The sequence below is a fragment of the Drosophila montana genome, unplaced genomic scaffold, assembly GCF_035044405.1.
Source record: "Drosophila montana isolate Dmon_TW-CO22-7 unplaced genomic scaffold, ASM3504440v1 contig_3438_1, whole genome shotgun sequence".
Classification (NCBI taxonomy): domain Eukaryota; kingdom Metazoa; phylum Arthropoda; class Insecta; order Diptera; family Drosophilidae; genus Drosophila; species Drosophila montana.
The window spans coordinates 248,790-261,931 of record NW_026998322.1 but is presented as its reverse complement, the minus strand read 5'-3'; the positions used below and the strand labels follow the sequence as shown (position 1 = coordinate 261,931).

Sequence of the window (13,142 nt, the reverse complement as noted above, 5' to 3'; positions counted from 1 at the left end):
GTCAGAAAATGTATGTGAGACCAACTATTCGCTATGTTAAGTGTGGAGCGGACTCTGTTTTATGAGGAGCACGCACTGTTAATTGCGTGGGTGTGCACTCGGAGGAGCACATTCTGTTTACCTGAGGAGTAACGTTTGTTAAGTGTGACGACTGAAAAACGGCGAGTAAACATCTGCCAGCGAGAAGCGAGCGACCCACTAGCAGTGGAATAGATAGATTCGCGCTGCCCTTTAAGTTTCCTTACACGACCAGACGCAGAAAATTTAACTCCGGCCAGCATGGCAGCGACATTGCGAAGATTCAATGGCTTCAGATTGCTAAAATCTACGCCAGCACTGAATCTGCAACAGGTAAATCCCCGCCGCCCTCAATCATCATACGCGAAAATTTTCCCCAACGCGCCAGCAACTCCCAGCGTTTCCAATCATTACAACATTAATTTTGCCAATAATGATCATGTTTAAGTGAATTTACGTTGAATGCCCCAAAAACTGTGCATCATCTGTGATGATTTAACTGGTATTAACCCAAGTGCTGCTGTAGATTACACTCGACCCACAATTATGTAACTCCATGCAAAAATCATACGTGCAGTTTTTTGCTGGGCTAGAAAACCTAATCAATTCTCGTCTACTTGCAGGCCAAGAACCTGTCCACGGCTTCGAGCTGGGCGAGCAGCAACAAAAAGGTAAGTACCAAGTCACCAAATTGGACACTGAGAATTTCATAATAGCCAAGCGGACCTAACCTCAAAACGCGTTTACCTTTCTTTCGCCCAACGCTCGACGCTTGTTGTTGTGTGCGTGTCGCGAACAGCTGATCAGTGCCATCGGTGCTGTTACCGGCGGCGTTGGTGCGCTTCTGTTTGCCCTGGAGCAATCCGTGGATGCTAACAGCGGTGAGGTGCATTCGCCTGCCCAGCCCTGGAACCACAAGGGTCTCTTCTCCTCGCTGGATCACCAGAGGTGAGTGATAGTTATCCAAGGATTCAGTTGTTATGAATTCCATTCCGCAGCGTGCGTCGTGGCTACGAGGTGTACAAGCAGGTGTGCTCCGCCTGCCACTCGATGCAATACATTGCCTACCGCAATCTGATTGGCGTCAGCCATACCGAAGCTGAGGCCAAGGCCGAGGCCGAGCAGATCACGGTGAGCAGAATATATTGCCACATTTCAATTTATCCTTTGACATATGATTGAAATTAGGTGAAAGACGGTCCTGATGATAGTGGCAACTACTACGATCGTCCCGGCAAACTCTCGGACTACTTCCCATCGCCGTATCCCAATGAGGAGGCTGCGCGTGCTGCTAACAATGGTGCCTATCCACCGGATTTGAGCTACATCGTGTCCGCGCGCCATGGCGGCGAGGATTACATCTTTTCGCTGTTGACCGGCTACCATGATCCGCCAGCTGGTGTAGTGCTGCGCGAGGGCCAGTACTTCAATCCGTACTTCCCTGGCGGTGCCATTTCCATGGCCCAGGTCTTGTACAACGAGGTGGGCATATATACAGACAACCAAAAGCCTGTTAAATTCCTTGACATTTGCGCTTATTTACCGACTAGGTGATTGAGTATGAGGATGGCACACCGCCAACACAGAGTCAATTGGCCAAGGATGTGGCCACGTTCCTCAAGTGGACATCGGAGCCGGAGCACGACGATCGCAAACAGCTGCTGATCAAAGTGATTGCCATTCTCGGCTTCCTGACTGCCATCTCGTATTACATTAAACGGCACAAGTGGTCCTCGCTCAAGTCCCGAAAGATCGTCTTTGTGCCCAAGGAGAAGTAGACATGTGTTTAAATTTGATTTGGCGTGAAGAATTGCAGTGTTAACGCGGCTTTACCGACTAATGAAAATAAATCAATTTTAAGCATAAAACCCAGGAAATGTTCGTTCACACACACACAAAATTCAATTAAAAGAAATAACAGCTAATAACAAGTAACATGCCAGAACAGGAAAAACCAAAATGCCTAGTATAAACGAGGATGCACGAAGAACCACGAAGCCAAGAATAACATCAGGAAAACGGGGAGTTCAACTAAAGCAAAGAGCCTAGACAAAATGAATCATGGATACTATTACATGTATTGTGTATAAATCTTTAATTCAAATTATGTATTTAAATAAACAATTGAAAAGAAAAACCCGAAGCGATTCGTAGCATTTTGTTTTAAGTAAAATTCTGGACTCTAGCAGTCATAAAGAAAATCAGAATTCTCGGAACCGTTAAAAATGAAAAACAAAAGAAATCATTAATAATTCTCTGGTGGATCAGTCGACATTGGTTCAAAGTTCGCTTGAAAATTTCGGGTTCTATAAACATTATTCCAAATTCAATTTAAACCTTTTACGACTGATGCGCACTCAAAACGCATTTTGGCTTTTCTTTTTATTGGATTATTAATTGTTTTATTTAGAAGCTTAAATTAAAATATTATTTTAATCATTTTTTTTTTCATCGTTCTGCCCGTTCGACTACTGCATCAGTTTAGTGTGTGTATGTGTGTGTGTGTGTGTATAATTGTTTATATATTTACCGCAATTTTCAAGGATTATAAATCGTGTCTCACATCCCATTAGAAGAAGGAAAACTAATTTAATTGTTACAATTGCCTCGGTTCGGTTCATGTTTTTGTTTTTTTTTTCTCGTTTTTTTGTTTTTACTACAAAAAATTCGCTTAAATTTGTATATATATATATATAATTAATAAATTTTTTAGTTATGCAAAACAATAATTACGATTCATCTTCTTCGCTGCAACGAAAAACAGAACTCGCTTAATTTTTTATCTTATAATGTGGTTTTAAGTTTACGAATTTGCGTTTCTTTTTGTTGTTGTTGTTGTTGTTTGTTTTGTAAATAGCGTGAGTAAAATTATAAATGTATCTTTTCGCATGGTGTAAGTGTGTGTGTTTTTTACTTAATCATTCTTTTACTTGAGTTTTTATTTGTTTTATTTCTTAGCTAAGAATGTGGGTAACCAAACATGATGACATTCGTACGACGCTCGATGACGGAAGGGACGACGACCATTTATATTAGTGACGTTTGCTGTGGCTGTTCTTCTGCTTCTGCTTCTGTTTCTTTTTCTACTTCTTGTTGTTGTTGCTGTTGTTGTTTACACTTATAGTATATTTTGCTTTAGTTCTTGTTGCTGCTGAACACACACACACATTCAAGAAGTACAACAACAACGACAACAATGCAGCTCCTTGGCTCCTCCAACTGCTACTCTCTAAACCTCTCCATTCGCTCTGACATTACCACACACAACTCTCGAGGATTGAGGCGACTTACCATGGCGGGCACGCGCTCTCTCACTCTCTCTCTCTCTGACATGCACTTCAGTTGAGTGCAGGTGTTGCTGTTGTTGTTGCAGTTGTGTGTGATATAGTTGTTGCTGCTGTTGTTGTTGCTGTTGTGGTTGTAGGTTGTTGTTGCTGTTGTTGTTGCCGACTAAAAACAGCTACCTTCTGGCGGTTGTGCCAATTTCAAGTTCTCTTTCATGGTCATAATCCTACGTATTTCCTGAAGCATCGTTTTAATGGTATACTCGCGACTCCATCTGGACAACATGGGCACTGATCTATGATCAACCTGTATCGAAAAAAAATAGCATTTGAATCATTTATGGGACTCTATTTGATTGTTATACTCACCACGCCATTATTCTGATTAATGCAATTTATATTAACTTTTGTTAAAAATCTGAGCGTTGGTGGCTCATCCGGATAGCGTTCGCCGCACTCAATCTTTAGAGAATACATTCGATTCTCGAATGGTGTCTGGAAAAAAGAACGAGTCATATGAATAAGTGAATTAGAAGTGTGCATTTAATGGCCTGTCGATTATACAACCATGTGCATATATGCACTTCTGTATCTCTCTATTGCCACCTTCCCCCTTCTCAGTAGGAACTAACAATAATTGCCCGGACAGGCTCTCGCACACTCGATGATGACTCAGCGGGCGCTGGCAGTGCAACTAACCATGGTGAATATACATGATTCATGGCGTGCGCAACATTCCGCCACACTGCAATGCTTTATTATTGCTTATTCATATAACTAAATGCATTAATTTCAACTCGAGTTTTGCATGATTTAAAGTTTTTCGCTGCCATTGAAAAGTTTATTTGCTGTACAGCTTATCTCTTAACTTGTTATCAACATTTCAAAATGAATGTGCTGGTAATCTATTTTATATAACAGAACTTGAACGCGGCAACAAATCTAGTTAATATCGTTCTATGCAAGATGTTTCGTTTCCCATTTAGTGCCAATATACATAGGTGGAACAATTTCACCCGTTCCGATCGTTTCCTTGATCTTTCTTTTAGGTTCTAACTAGAATGCAATAAGTATTCTAACTCTGGTGCAATTTTTTAATCGGAATAGACTATTATTTAAATGTAATTTACTGTTTACTTTTGATGACCACAACATCGATGATAAGGCAACAAGAGTTCTCTATTGATTTCAACATTTCCTTCAACTATTTCATTTGTTTACTGCCTAAATAAACATGTTTTCTGTATGTCTGTTTTCACGTCTGTTCATAAATCCAATCCCACACCCGTTTGTCTGCGCTGAATTTTGGGTTTACGCAATCGATTAGATACAATATCTATAATCCCAGCACTGATAAGGTTTGCGGCTCATTTAAGTAACGTAGTAGATGGAGTATGACGCGGAGAGGTGAGGTGCACTTACTCTAGGGGGGCCAATGATCATGCCAATCCAATAGGTGAGTGTCATATCATCGTCGTTCTCTAGACCCCACGAAATGGTGCCATCGCCCACGCCTTTCTGGCCCTGATCCAGCTCCTCCAGAAGGCGAAAATTTCGTGGCACCACTGAAACGAGAAAATTAGGCAACTATAAATTTCCATTTAACTCGGGTCGACGGTTTTAAACACTGGGCTTGGGGGAGGGGGGCGGGTAATAAACTGGCCGAAGGCTGTAATTAAGAAATAAAGCGTGTTTGGCGCGGGGTCATGTGGTTGTAGTAGACGTTCTCTTCGCACTCTTCTTCCACCGCATATTGCTATTGTTGTTGTTGTTGTTGTTATTGTTATTGGCCGTGTGTCTTGCGTTGTTTTTCCTTCGCTCGTGCGGCTGCTTTGCACGCATTTTCGTATGCTCCAAGTGGAAAAAAAATTAATGCGAATACCGGACGAAGGGTGTGGTATCAGTTAGTTTGGTTAGTTTAGTCGGTTGGTTGGTTGCCTGGTTAGCTCTAGTTGTCGGTGGCCCCCACCAGCCCCTCCCCATTCGTGCACACACAAGACATAATTTGTATGCAAGCGTTGAAGATATATGCGCAAAGTGAATTTGCAGCAGCAGCGGCCAACTAATTTAATTAGAAATTAAAGAAGCACTTTGGCTAGCAGCAAAGGCAAAGAGCATAAAACCAAGTGGCTGAGCAAACGAGCAAAAAAAACACACACACACAATTGAAAAGGGACACATTCAACGGCCAAGGGGGGAGCAGGTGTGTGTGTGTGGGGTGCAGGCCCCACCGAAATTGTCAAGTCACGAAGAAAAATTGCTGCATAGCGACTTTCAACTGCAACAGACAGACACAACACCGTGGCTGGCTACTTGTTTTCCAATATGAATTAATATGCTCGCGTTTTATCGGCAGTTTTTTTTTTATTTTTGCCATTTGCTTTCTTTTCCATTTTCACAGAGAGCTGCGGGGCAGTGGCAGCGCTGCGGCAGCGGGCCGTCATCGTTCAATAAAAAATCGTTTTGCGCATACGTTTTATGCTACACTTTCGCACATTTCGCTGGCCAAATATGGCCTACACGTTGGCAGTGCTCGCGGGCACGTGCTTTTCAATCAAATTCCTTGCCAAATTGTTAATTTTACAAATTAAATTCTTACCAACGCCGGTACTAGATGTATGCGCCATTGTGGTTTATCCTAGAGTGTGTGTGTGTTTTGGCTTATTTTAGCGCATTCTTTGCAAGCACACTTAAGTGTGGTGTTAATTAGGACATTTTTTTTTGACAGCGTTGCCAGACCATAAGGGTCGGCAGGTGACACTAATTGTCGATTACCGATAAGTCGATACGATAACAACACACCTAGGCAATTGGACTAATTTGCAACGCGTCAGCTTTTTGAAACGAAATAATTTTACGTGTTAATTTAGCAGTTTATTACCTTACTGATAAACGCTTTCATCGCATGCTGCTTGCGCGCGTGCACTGAAAATCACCGACAATGGAAACACTGTACCATCAAACCAACAACACTGTCAAGGAAATTGAGCAATGTTTTCAGCGATTGGGCCAGATTGCACCGCAGGAAGCGCTTGACGTGGAGAACACGATACAAGTGAAAATCACCCAGGCCAATTCGTGAGTCACCCCTACCCACCCGCTTTCCAACAGCTGGTTAAATTTCACAATTTTCACAGCAACTGCGATAGACTCGATGTGCTGCTATTTAAGGTGCCACCCTCGCAGCGGCAGAGCTCCAAGCTGCGCATAGATCAGCTAAAGTACGACTTGCGGCATTTGCAAACATCACTGCAGCACGCGCGTGATCGTCGCCAGCGCCGTCAGCAGGAGATCAGCGAGCGAGAGCAGCTGCTTAACCATCGTTTTGCTGCAAATAGCACTGCACCATCGGAGACGTGCCTGCAACTGGACTATGAGCTGCAACATCACACACAGATGGGCAATGCCCATCGGGGTGTGGACGACATGATTGCCTCTGGAAGCGGCATACTGGAGAGCCTCATATCACAGCGAATGACACTGAGTGGCGCCCACAAACGTATACAGGCCATTGGCAGCACACTTGGGTTGTCCAATCACACAATGAAGTTGATAGAGAGAAGGTTGGTTGAGGATCGGCGCATCTTTTTGGGCGGCATGGTGGTCACAATGCTAATAATTGGATTGATAATATATTATTTAGTGCTGTAGTAAAACGAATATATCTAGCTCGTGTTTTAAATTAAATGTACTCTATTTAAGTGAAAAATATTCACTTCCTTTCTTCTGAACAAGCCATCGACTTAATCGTCGTTTTCTAGGGAGATGTTGCTGCCGAAACGCTGGTAGAGATGTGCTTTCAGCTCATCCATCTCAGCCTTGATGATCTTTGTCTTGGCTTCAATGCTAGCAATTTCCTTAATCACACCATCCTTCGTCTCAGCGAGCAGTTCCTGCGTTTTGCCTAGCTTGTGTGAGAGAAATACCTCGCCAATTAAAAAGGGAATATCTTCCTCCTCGTCGAACAGTTCGATTTCTTCCAATGCCTCCTCAACGCATTTGAGGTCATTCTTTTTCATCTCCAGCTCCATCTTCAAGTCATCCATGCGGACATTGTGCTTGGCAAAACGGTTGATACGCTGTTGATCCTCGAAAGAAATGTGCACATCATCGTGCTGCAGATGGAAACCGAATGGGATTAGTCAACGCCCCAGCATGCTCGCAGCAGGTGGAAGCAAAGTGAGGTTACTCTGGCGTGCCGCGGGTTCTCTAACATGCACTTACATTCTGGAACACTTTGCTTGTATTGCTAGCTACTTTGGCGGCCATTTCTGTTGAATTTTATGAGCTTTTTTTTAAATAAATTAATGTTTTTTAAAACAGTTGGCGTTTGCAACTTTTTTGTTATTCTGGCTGAAAAGTATGCTGTGGAGGTCGTCGATATTTTATATTGTCAGCTATCGAAAGCTAACAGAAGTATGCCAAGTTAACAGATGTTAGATAGCACTGTCAGAAACAGCAGCTGAGACAGACGGACGTCATTCGCAGTTTTTTTCCTATTTTAAGGCACAAATTCTGATTTGTCAAGGTAATTATTTAACGTAATAAATGCCAAAAATCTGCCAAGTGCTGGGCACTATAAATATGCCCAATTATTGGTTGGCAAAGGTACAACAACCAGCTGCAGTTGCAGACGTTCCCAGTGCAAAAATTACATAACCTCTTTGAGGCTAAGTGCAGAATGTTTATAATAACTATTTGTGTCTTTATCCAAATACTCGTTGGCTTCATATGTGGTTTGTAATCCCGACTCCATTTATCTCCACTGTCACGCCCACAGCTTAAAACATGCGTCTAACCTCGATCCTGAACGGCGCCCACTTCGGCAACCTCGCCAAGGTGCACGGCATTGTCGTCTACAAGCTATCGCCCTTCGAGCAGCGCGCTTTCGCCGGCGCGATCAGCCACGGTCTGCCAAACATTGTGCGCCGCATCCGCTCCAACATCTTCCGTGTGACACCACGTACGTTTGTGCATTGTATTCCATTCTTACATGGTCTAATCATTGTTATACTTGCAGCCTTCATCCTGGGTTATCTGATCTACGATTTGACCGAACGCAAGCATACAGCTTTGCTACGCAAAAACCCTGCTGATTTTGAGAATGACGAATAAACGAACTGTCTCCTAGTCAGCACACATTAGCAAATAGTGATGTTAAGCTAAATAATAAAACAAAACCCGCAGTTCAATCGAGTGCAATTTCTGTAATATGGTTTGCTAGAGACTTTGATAAAGTATTTGGGAAAATTGTAAGAAAAAAAGGTTTTTTGGAAAAGCATAGAATGTGAATTGCTAACGTGATAATAGTTGGATTTAAGTTAGTGAGCAGCTAAAATGATTTAAATTATAAATATTTGATATCTCAATTAAAGTTAACAGCTGTTGGTAGCGTTGCCATATGCTAGACACTTTGTCATACGGCTTTCAACACTACAGTTTTTATGCCCTTGCCAACACTCTCGCTCAAAACAGCTGTTCGTCACCAAAAACAAGAGACTTAAATTTTATACACATCTAACGCGAGGATAGCTGTAGTTTTTTTTATTTAAAAGCCATCGTACTTAATATATGTCATATATATGGACTGCTGTGGTAGTGAAGTGCGCAGCGAAAGCATTTACAACATGCTGCAAGCCTTAGTCGACTCTAAAGTAATCAACGTCCAGTTGTTTACCATCGCTGTGGGCATTTTCTTTGTGGTGCTGCTGTTGAAAAATAATTTTCGTAGCTTCTCGGGCACATAAAACAAGCTGAATCCTGGCGAATTTAGTGGTTAATTAATGTAATAATGTAATGTAAACAATTTAGCTAAGCAATAATAATAACCATTCAAAGCAAAATATAATTTTGTTCATTGTTCTTATTCTTAGAGTGGAGCACCATGGCAATGACGTCACATTTGTGGGCCAGCTTCGCAGTATTCATTTTACAAAAACGGTTCAGGGTCATCGCCGTCGTTGGCTGGCACCTGAGCGAGGCATGAACTAATACAAGCGTCAATTATAAAGCAAACATAATGCATACTAATTGCAAGCGAAGGTCAATTGAACAGGTTTAGTACCTAAGGGGTTGTCCATCAGGCTGCCAAAAATATAAATATTTGTGTAACGTCTATTTCATCAGAAGCTTGTGAATCATGGTATATTCAAAGATAAGATTGTCTACAAGTGGCTCTTGTGATGCAGTGTTGCAATTACTTTCCTATAATTAGTTCTATTGAGCCCGCCTTTGAACTTTTGGCCTAGTTCTTTTTCTTTTCCTTTTTATAACGTTCCCATAAGTTGCAACTACGCCCAATCAATTTCAATTGGCATTTGGTTTATGTTTGCCACAAATAACTTCAATTGACCAACGATCGTTTGTTGCACGCACTTCCTGGTGCAGTCGCAATCGCGTCGCGTATTAGAATTCAATAGACGTTCTGAGGCGTGACCTACGCCATTTTTGGACTAGGCGCTGGAGTATTTATGGGAAATATGCTACGTGCTGTTTTGCACAAATTTTGCATTAGGATACGAATGCACCGAACAAAGCAGACGTAACGCTTGCAATTGCTGTCGGAGTCCAATCGAAAGACCGAAACGTGACACTTTTACCACTTGTTGGACTGCAAATAAGATGAAATAGTTGTCAATTCAATCAAAATTTAAAATGTTTGTATGATGCCATGCGATTCTTCATTCTGATGTACATTTCCATCACATCGCTCAAATCTGGATGAAAAATCCCAGACAGTTCACAATGGAACTTCAATTTTTTCCTTACTGCGAGCCGAATCGAGACAAGAGCCATCAGATTTTCCTTAAACAGGTGAGCCGCATAAAGCCATAGTTAAAAAAAATGGAATTTTCCAAAAAAAATGTTTAATTCAGCGTGACAAAGTCACTTAACATTGACCTTAGATTCGGCGCTGATTAATTAAATGTAAATTGAGAAAATTCATTTAAATGGTGAAAAAATCTGCTGTTCGAAACAGAAACTTGGTTAATGTTGAAAATCAGGTTCATGAACCGAACCACAGACAGGGTCGTTTTTCTTTTTTTTGGTTTGGAATATGTATTTTATATCTATATATATATATTTGCTCGAAATGCAGCGCAATAACTTAACGCATTTTCTCTGTTAAACATTGTCAATGAACTTGGAGGCAGAGAAATTCTAAGAAACCAGAAACGAATTGCTGACCGAAGTTCCGCCAAAGCGGGGTTTTAATGAATGAGCCGACAGTTTTTGTTAAGTAACAATTATGAGACGTCATTTCGCTATGCATACAGTTTTAATACTTTGAAACAATACAAGAATTTAATTTAAAACAAAAAATACGATGATATATAAATATTGAAATCTTGTTACAACTTGTTGATCGGCTTGGAACATATGTAGCTAATTGCGGTGCAGTTTGTTTCTGAGTGCTGTGCCTAGACAGGAAAAGTTTGGTTTCTTTCCAGGTTTGCACCTGGTGCAAATATCCGAATCCTTTCCCTCCCCGTCACAGCTATCGACCTCAAAAGCATCCGATTTTTGAAGATTTGTGAACTGCTTTGGGACCTTCTGTTCGTGATTTGACTTCTGGTCCAAATTTTCAATTAGTCCCAAGAACTCAGCGTGCTGCTCATTATAGCGTGCTATGATCATGTCACGGCGTTTCAGCTTGGACATGAGTTCCTTTACGTTACTCTGCAGCCTGTCCACCTGCTGCGCCTTGGCGCTGATGCAGGTCATGTCCTGGCGCACGCTTTGCAGCTGCGTTTCCAGTTGGGTGGCGCTGGACTTGACCTCGCCCATTTGCTTCTTGTACTTTAAGCGCGTTCTTTGTATCTGCTCCTCCAGATAGGCAATGTACAACTCCTGATTTGTTTGACCCGTTTTGGCAAGCTTTTTAACATCAATCTGAGACCTTTGGCAGCATTCGCCGCCGCCGTCGCACAGCTCGAAATGGTTGGCATGCATCCGGTAGAGCTCATCGCGATCCGAGCGCATCAGGGCCAGCTCCTGGCGCAGTAGCAGTATCTCCTGCTCCAAACGTGAGGCCTTCGACATTGTCACAGCTCACTTTTGCAATAACGTATAAAAATCAAAATTGTTGCTTGGCTCTTAAAGAAAATTTTGTTTACACTTCTTGTGAATTTGGCTATGTAAATCGTGAGAACATAAAGACTAAAGAAATTTATAGCTTAGATGTCGGAATACTTGAATATTTGACGTCCAAAGAAAGGAAGGCTTTAGAAAATCAAATTTAAACTCAAAATCGATTTTATTTCTTTTATCATGAGTCGCATCCTAAGTCAAAGCTAAGCCGAAATCTGAACTGAACCATGAACCGAACCAAAAAGAAACACTCTTAAATTTTGTTGAAGCCCAGTTGAATGTATTATCTGGATGAGCTATAGATGTTTTTCTACGGCTATATCATCGAAGAGCACGTGTCCGGTTAGTTATTAGCCCTATTGAGTCGGTAAGTCAATAAAGTCAGTTGGCCATTAATGTAGACGGCTACCTAATTTCTGTTTCGTCGCATTAAGTGCTCAATTTCATGAGCATTACATTTTGTTTTTTTTTTTTTTTTGGGTAACGCTCAGAGAAAATGACTGCAATTTGATCGGGGTATTTCAATATCGCATAATTTGCATCACAGAATTTGCGTTTGGGCCTTTAGTGCGGGGCGTACGGGATTTAAACGCGTCACGCCCACAGCTCTGATGGTGGCCCAGAGGGCGAAACGTCCATTGCCAAACCAAGCAAGGCCCAGTGGCAAAGCCAACACACACACACACACATACATACGTGTTGTATACTTTGCCATTTCGCTGTTTGGTTTTCTCTTTTTTCTTTATTTTTGTTTGTAAGCATAATTTGTATTTTTCGCCTCGAGATGCCGCACATTTGATAAGGGTTATCGATACCCGGTCTCGGGACCGAGCCCAGTTGCTTATTATGATTTTTTTCTCAAAGCCTTAATACCCTCTATCAATGTGATAGGGTCGAAAGGGTGTACTAATACTGTGTAACGTAAGCTCGTCTGTTTATCTGTCTGTCTTTAACTCTGTATTCTAATCACAAAATTTGGAATGAAATTTCCTTAACGACTTCGACTTTCATTTTTAAATGCGTTGCGCCCTTCTTTGCAATTCTCATTGGCTGAAGTTATACTTACTAGTTTTAGTTCTGAATTCTGAACACCTTCTCCCTATATATACATATATATATATATATATGTAACATGTTATTTCTCCCTATCTCTTCTCTTCTACTCAATAATTCTATCGCTTGAGCCCTCTATTTGTAACTCTCTCCTACAAACTCACTCCATATTCTTTTGTTCTCTCTCTTTCCCTATTCTTTTCTCCTGTCTGGCCTTCTATCTCACTTATGCAAAGCCGTAAGCCTCACTTGTATTCGTGAGAATCGCATAGAAAGGTGTTCTATTTTTGATAGTATGAAAATTGGTGCCACATACAAGTATTTAATATGTTTTTGGCACTCTGCCTCCCTTCTTTTTGAGATTCGGTACAGAGTATCTTTTAGTTGAACCCTTTTTGAAGAGATCATCTTGGATTTTTTTGTAAATTTATAAGTTGTAATTCATTTGGTATAGTGCTTTATGTGGCGTATATGCATGTGTATGGGGGGCATAAATTTGGCTGAGGTATGTGTCTTTTGCATGCCTTTACCTCAGAGACAGAGAGAAATATTGCACTTCAGATCGTATTGCATGTGTTTTGTGTAAGGCATACGGTAGTATAATGATGCATGTATCTTATAGTAGACTTCCCGAGTATAGCATGAAAATGATTTCTTATATTGTTCACCTACAAAGCCTCAAACTTGCTTCGGAAC

General features: G+C 41.4%; 7 protein-coding genes across 7 annotated transcripts; 4 read left to right on the top strand and 3 right to left on the bottom strand.

Moving 5' to 3' along the window:
• The first annotated feature begins 178 nt into the window (after window positions 1-178).
• On the top strand, window positions 179-2,161 carry LOC135434644 (cytochrome c1, heme protein, mitochondrial). Its single transcript, XM_064691285.1, has 6 exons — window positions 179-351; window positions 642-689; window positions 818-966; window positions 1,017-1,149; window positions 1,207-1,500; window positions 1,569-2,161. Exons 1-6 carry the CDS (start codon window positions 280-282, stop codon window positions 1,794-1,796), a joined length of 924 nt encoding a protein of 307 aa, XP_064547355.1. The 5' UTR covers window positions 179-279; the 3' UTR covers window positions 1,797-2,161.
• Window positions 2,162-2,640: 479 nt separating this feature from the next.
• On the bottom strand, window positions 2,641-6,059 carry Uev1A (Ubiquitin-conjugating enzyme variant 1A). The gene is made up of 4 exons (XM_064691290.1): window positions 5,902-6,059; window positions 4,725-4,867; window positions 3,672-3,797; window positions 2,641-3,609 (listed from the first exon to the last, which is right to left on the bottom strand). The coding sequence occupies exons 1-4, from the start codon at window positions 5,927-5,929 to the stop codon at window positions 3,469-3,471; spliced, it is 438 nt and encodes a 145-aa protein (XP_064547360.1). The 5' UTR covers window positions 5,930-6,059; the 3' UTR covers window positions 2,641-3,468.
• Window positions 6,060-6,096: 37 nt separating this feature from the next.
• On the top strand, window positions 6,097-7,011 carry Membrin (golgi SNAP receptor complex member 2). The gene is made up of 2 exons (XM_064691289.1): window positions 6,097-6,380; window positions 6,440-7,011. The coding sequence occupies exons 1-2, from the start codon at window positions 6,244-6,246 to the stop codon at window positions 6,951-6,953; spliced, it is 651 nt and encodes a 216-aa protein (XP_064547359.1). The 5' UTR covers window positions 6,097-6,243; the 3' UTR covers window positions 6,954-7,011.
• On the bottom strand, window positions 6,971-7,689 carry Pfdn4 (prefoldin subunit 4). The gene is made up of 2 exons (XM_064691291.1): window positions 7,527-7,689; window positions 6,971-7,417 (listed from the first exon to the last, which is right to left on the bottom strand). Exons 1-2 carry the CDS (start codon window positions 7,569-7,571, stop codon window positions 7,046-7,048), a joined length of 417 nt encoding a protein of 138 aa, XP_064547361.1. The 5' UTR covers window positions 7,572-7,689; the 3' UTR covers window positions 6,971-7,045.
• Window positions 7,673-8,494, top strand: LOC135434650 (cytochrome b-c1 complex subunit 8). Its single transcript, XM_064691293.1, has 3 exons — window positions 7,673-7,830; window positions 8,083-8,265; window positions 8,323-8,494. The coding sequence occupies exons 2-3, from the start codon at window positions 8,091-8,093 to the stop codon at window positions 8,415-8,417; spliced, it is 270 nt and encodes an 89-aa protein (XP_064547363.1). The 5' UTR covers window positions 7,673-7,830; window positions 8,083-8,090; the 3' UTR covers window positions 8,418-8,494.
• A 260-nt stretch (window positions 8,495-8,754) lies between these two features.
• Window positions 8,755-9,150, top strand: LOC135434651 (uncharacterized). Its single transcript, XM_064691294.1, has one exon. The coding sequence runs from the start codon at window positions 8,885-8,887 to the stop codon at window positions 9,047-9,049; it is 165 nt and encodes a 54-aa protein (XP_064547364.1). The 5' UTR covers window positions 8,755-8,884; the 3' UTR covers window positions 9,050-9,150.
• A 1,412-nt stretch (window positions 9,151-10,562) lies between these two features.
• On the bottom strand, window positions 10,563-11,516 carry LOC135434713 (uncharacterized). The gene has a single exon (XM_064691381.1). The coding sequence runs from the start codon at window positions 11,343-11,345 to the stop codon at window positions 10,689-10,691; it is 657 nt and encodes a 218-aa protein (XP_064547451.1). The 5' UTR covers window positions 11,346-11,516; the 3' UTR covers window positions 10,563-10,688.
• Between the last annotated feature and the right edge of the window lie 1,626 nt (window positions 11,517-13,142).

Coding starts and splice junctions, on each gene's coding strand:
- LOC135434713 (XM_064691381.1), bottom strand. CDS start 11,345: ATGTCGAAGGCCTCACGTTTGGAGCAGGAGATACTGCTACTGCGCCAG.
- Membrin (XM_064691289.1), top strand. CDS start 6,244: ATGGAAACACTGTACCATCAAACCAACAACACTGTCAAGGAAATTGAG. Junction 6,381..6,439: donor AAAATCACCCAGGCCAATTC/GTGAGTCACCCC, acceptor CAATTTTCACAG/CAACTGCGATAGACTCGATG.
- LOC135434644 (XM_064691285.1), top strand. CDS start 280: ATGGCAGCGACATTGCGAAGATTCAATGGCTTCAGATTGCTAAAATCT. Junction 352..641: donor CAGCACTGAATCTGCAACAG/GTAAATCCCCGC, acceptor GTCTACTTGCAG/GCCAAGAACCTGTCCACGGC. Junction 967..1,016: donor TCCTCGCTGGATCACCAGAG/GTGAGTGATAGT, acceptor TCCATTCCGCAG/CGTGCGTCGTGGCTACGAGG.
- Pfdn4 (XM_064691291.1), bottom strand. CDS start 7,571: ATGGCCGCCAAAGTAGCTAGCAATACAAGCAAAGTGTTCCAGAAT. Junction 7,418..7,526: donor CAAGCAAAGTGTTCCAGAAT/GTAAGTGCATGT, acceptor TTCCATCTGCAG/CACGATGATGTGCACATTTC.
- Uev1A (XM_064691290.1), bottom strand. CDS start 5,929: ATGGCGCATACATCTAGTACCGGCGTTG. Junction 4,868..5,901: donor TACATCTAGTACCGGCGTTG/GTAAGAATTTAA, acceptor TTCTCGTTTCAG/TGGTGCCACGAAATTTTCGC. Junction 3,610..3,671: donor TTAATCAGAATAATGGCGTG/GTGAGTATAACA, acceptor TTTTCGATACAG/GTTGATCATAGATCAGTGCC.
- LOC135434651 (XM_064691294.1), top strand. CDS start 8,885: ATGGACTGCTGTGGTAGTGAAGTGCGCAGCGAAAGCATTTACAACATG.
- LOC135434650 (XM_064691293.1), top strand. CDS start 8,091: ATGCGTCTAACCTCGATCCTGAACGGCGCCCACTTCGGCAACCTCGCC. Junction 8,266..8,322: donor CATCTTCCGTGTGACACCAC/GTACGTTTGTGC, acceptor TTATACTTGCAG/CCTTCATCCTGGGTTATCTG.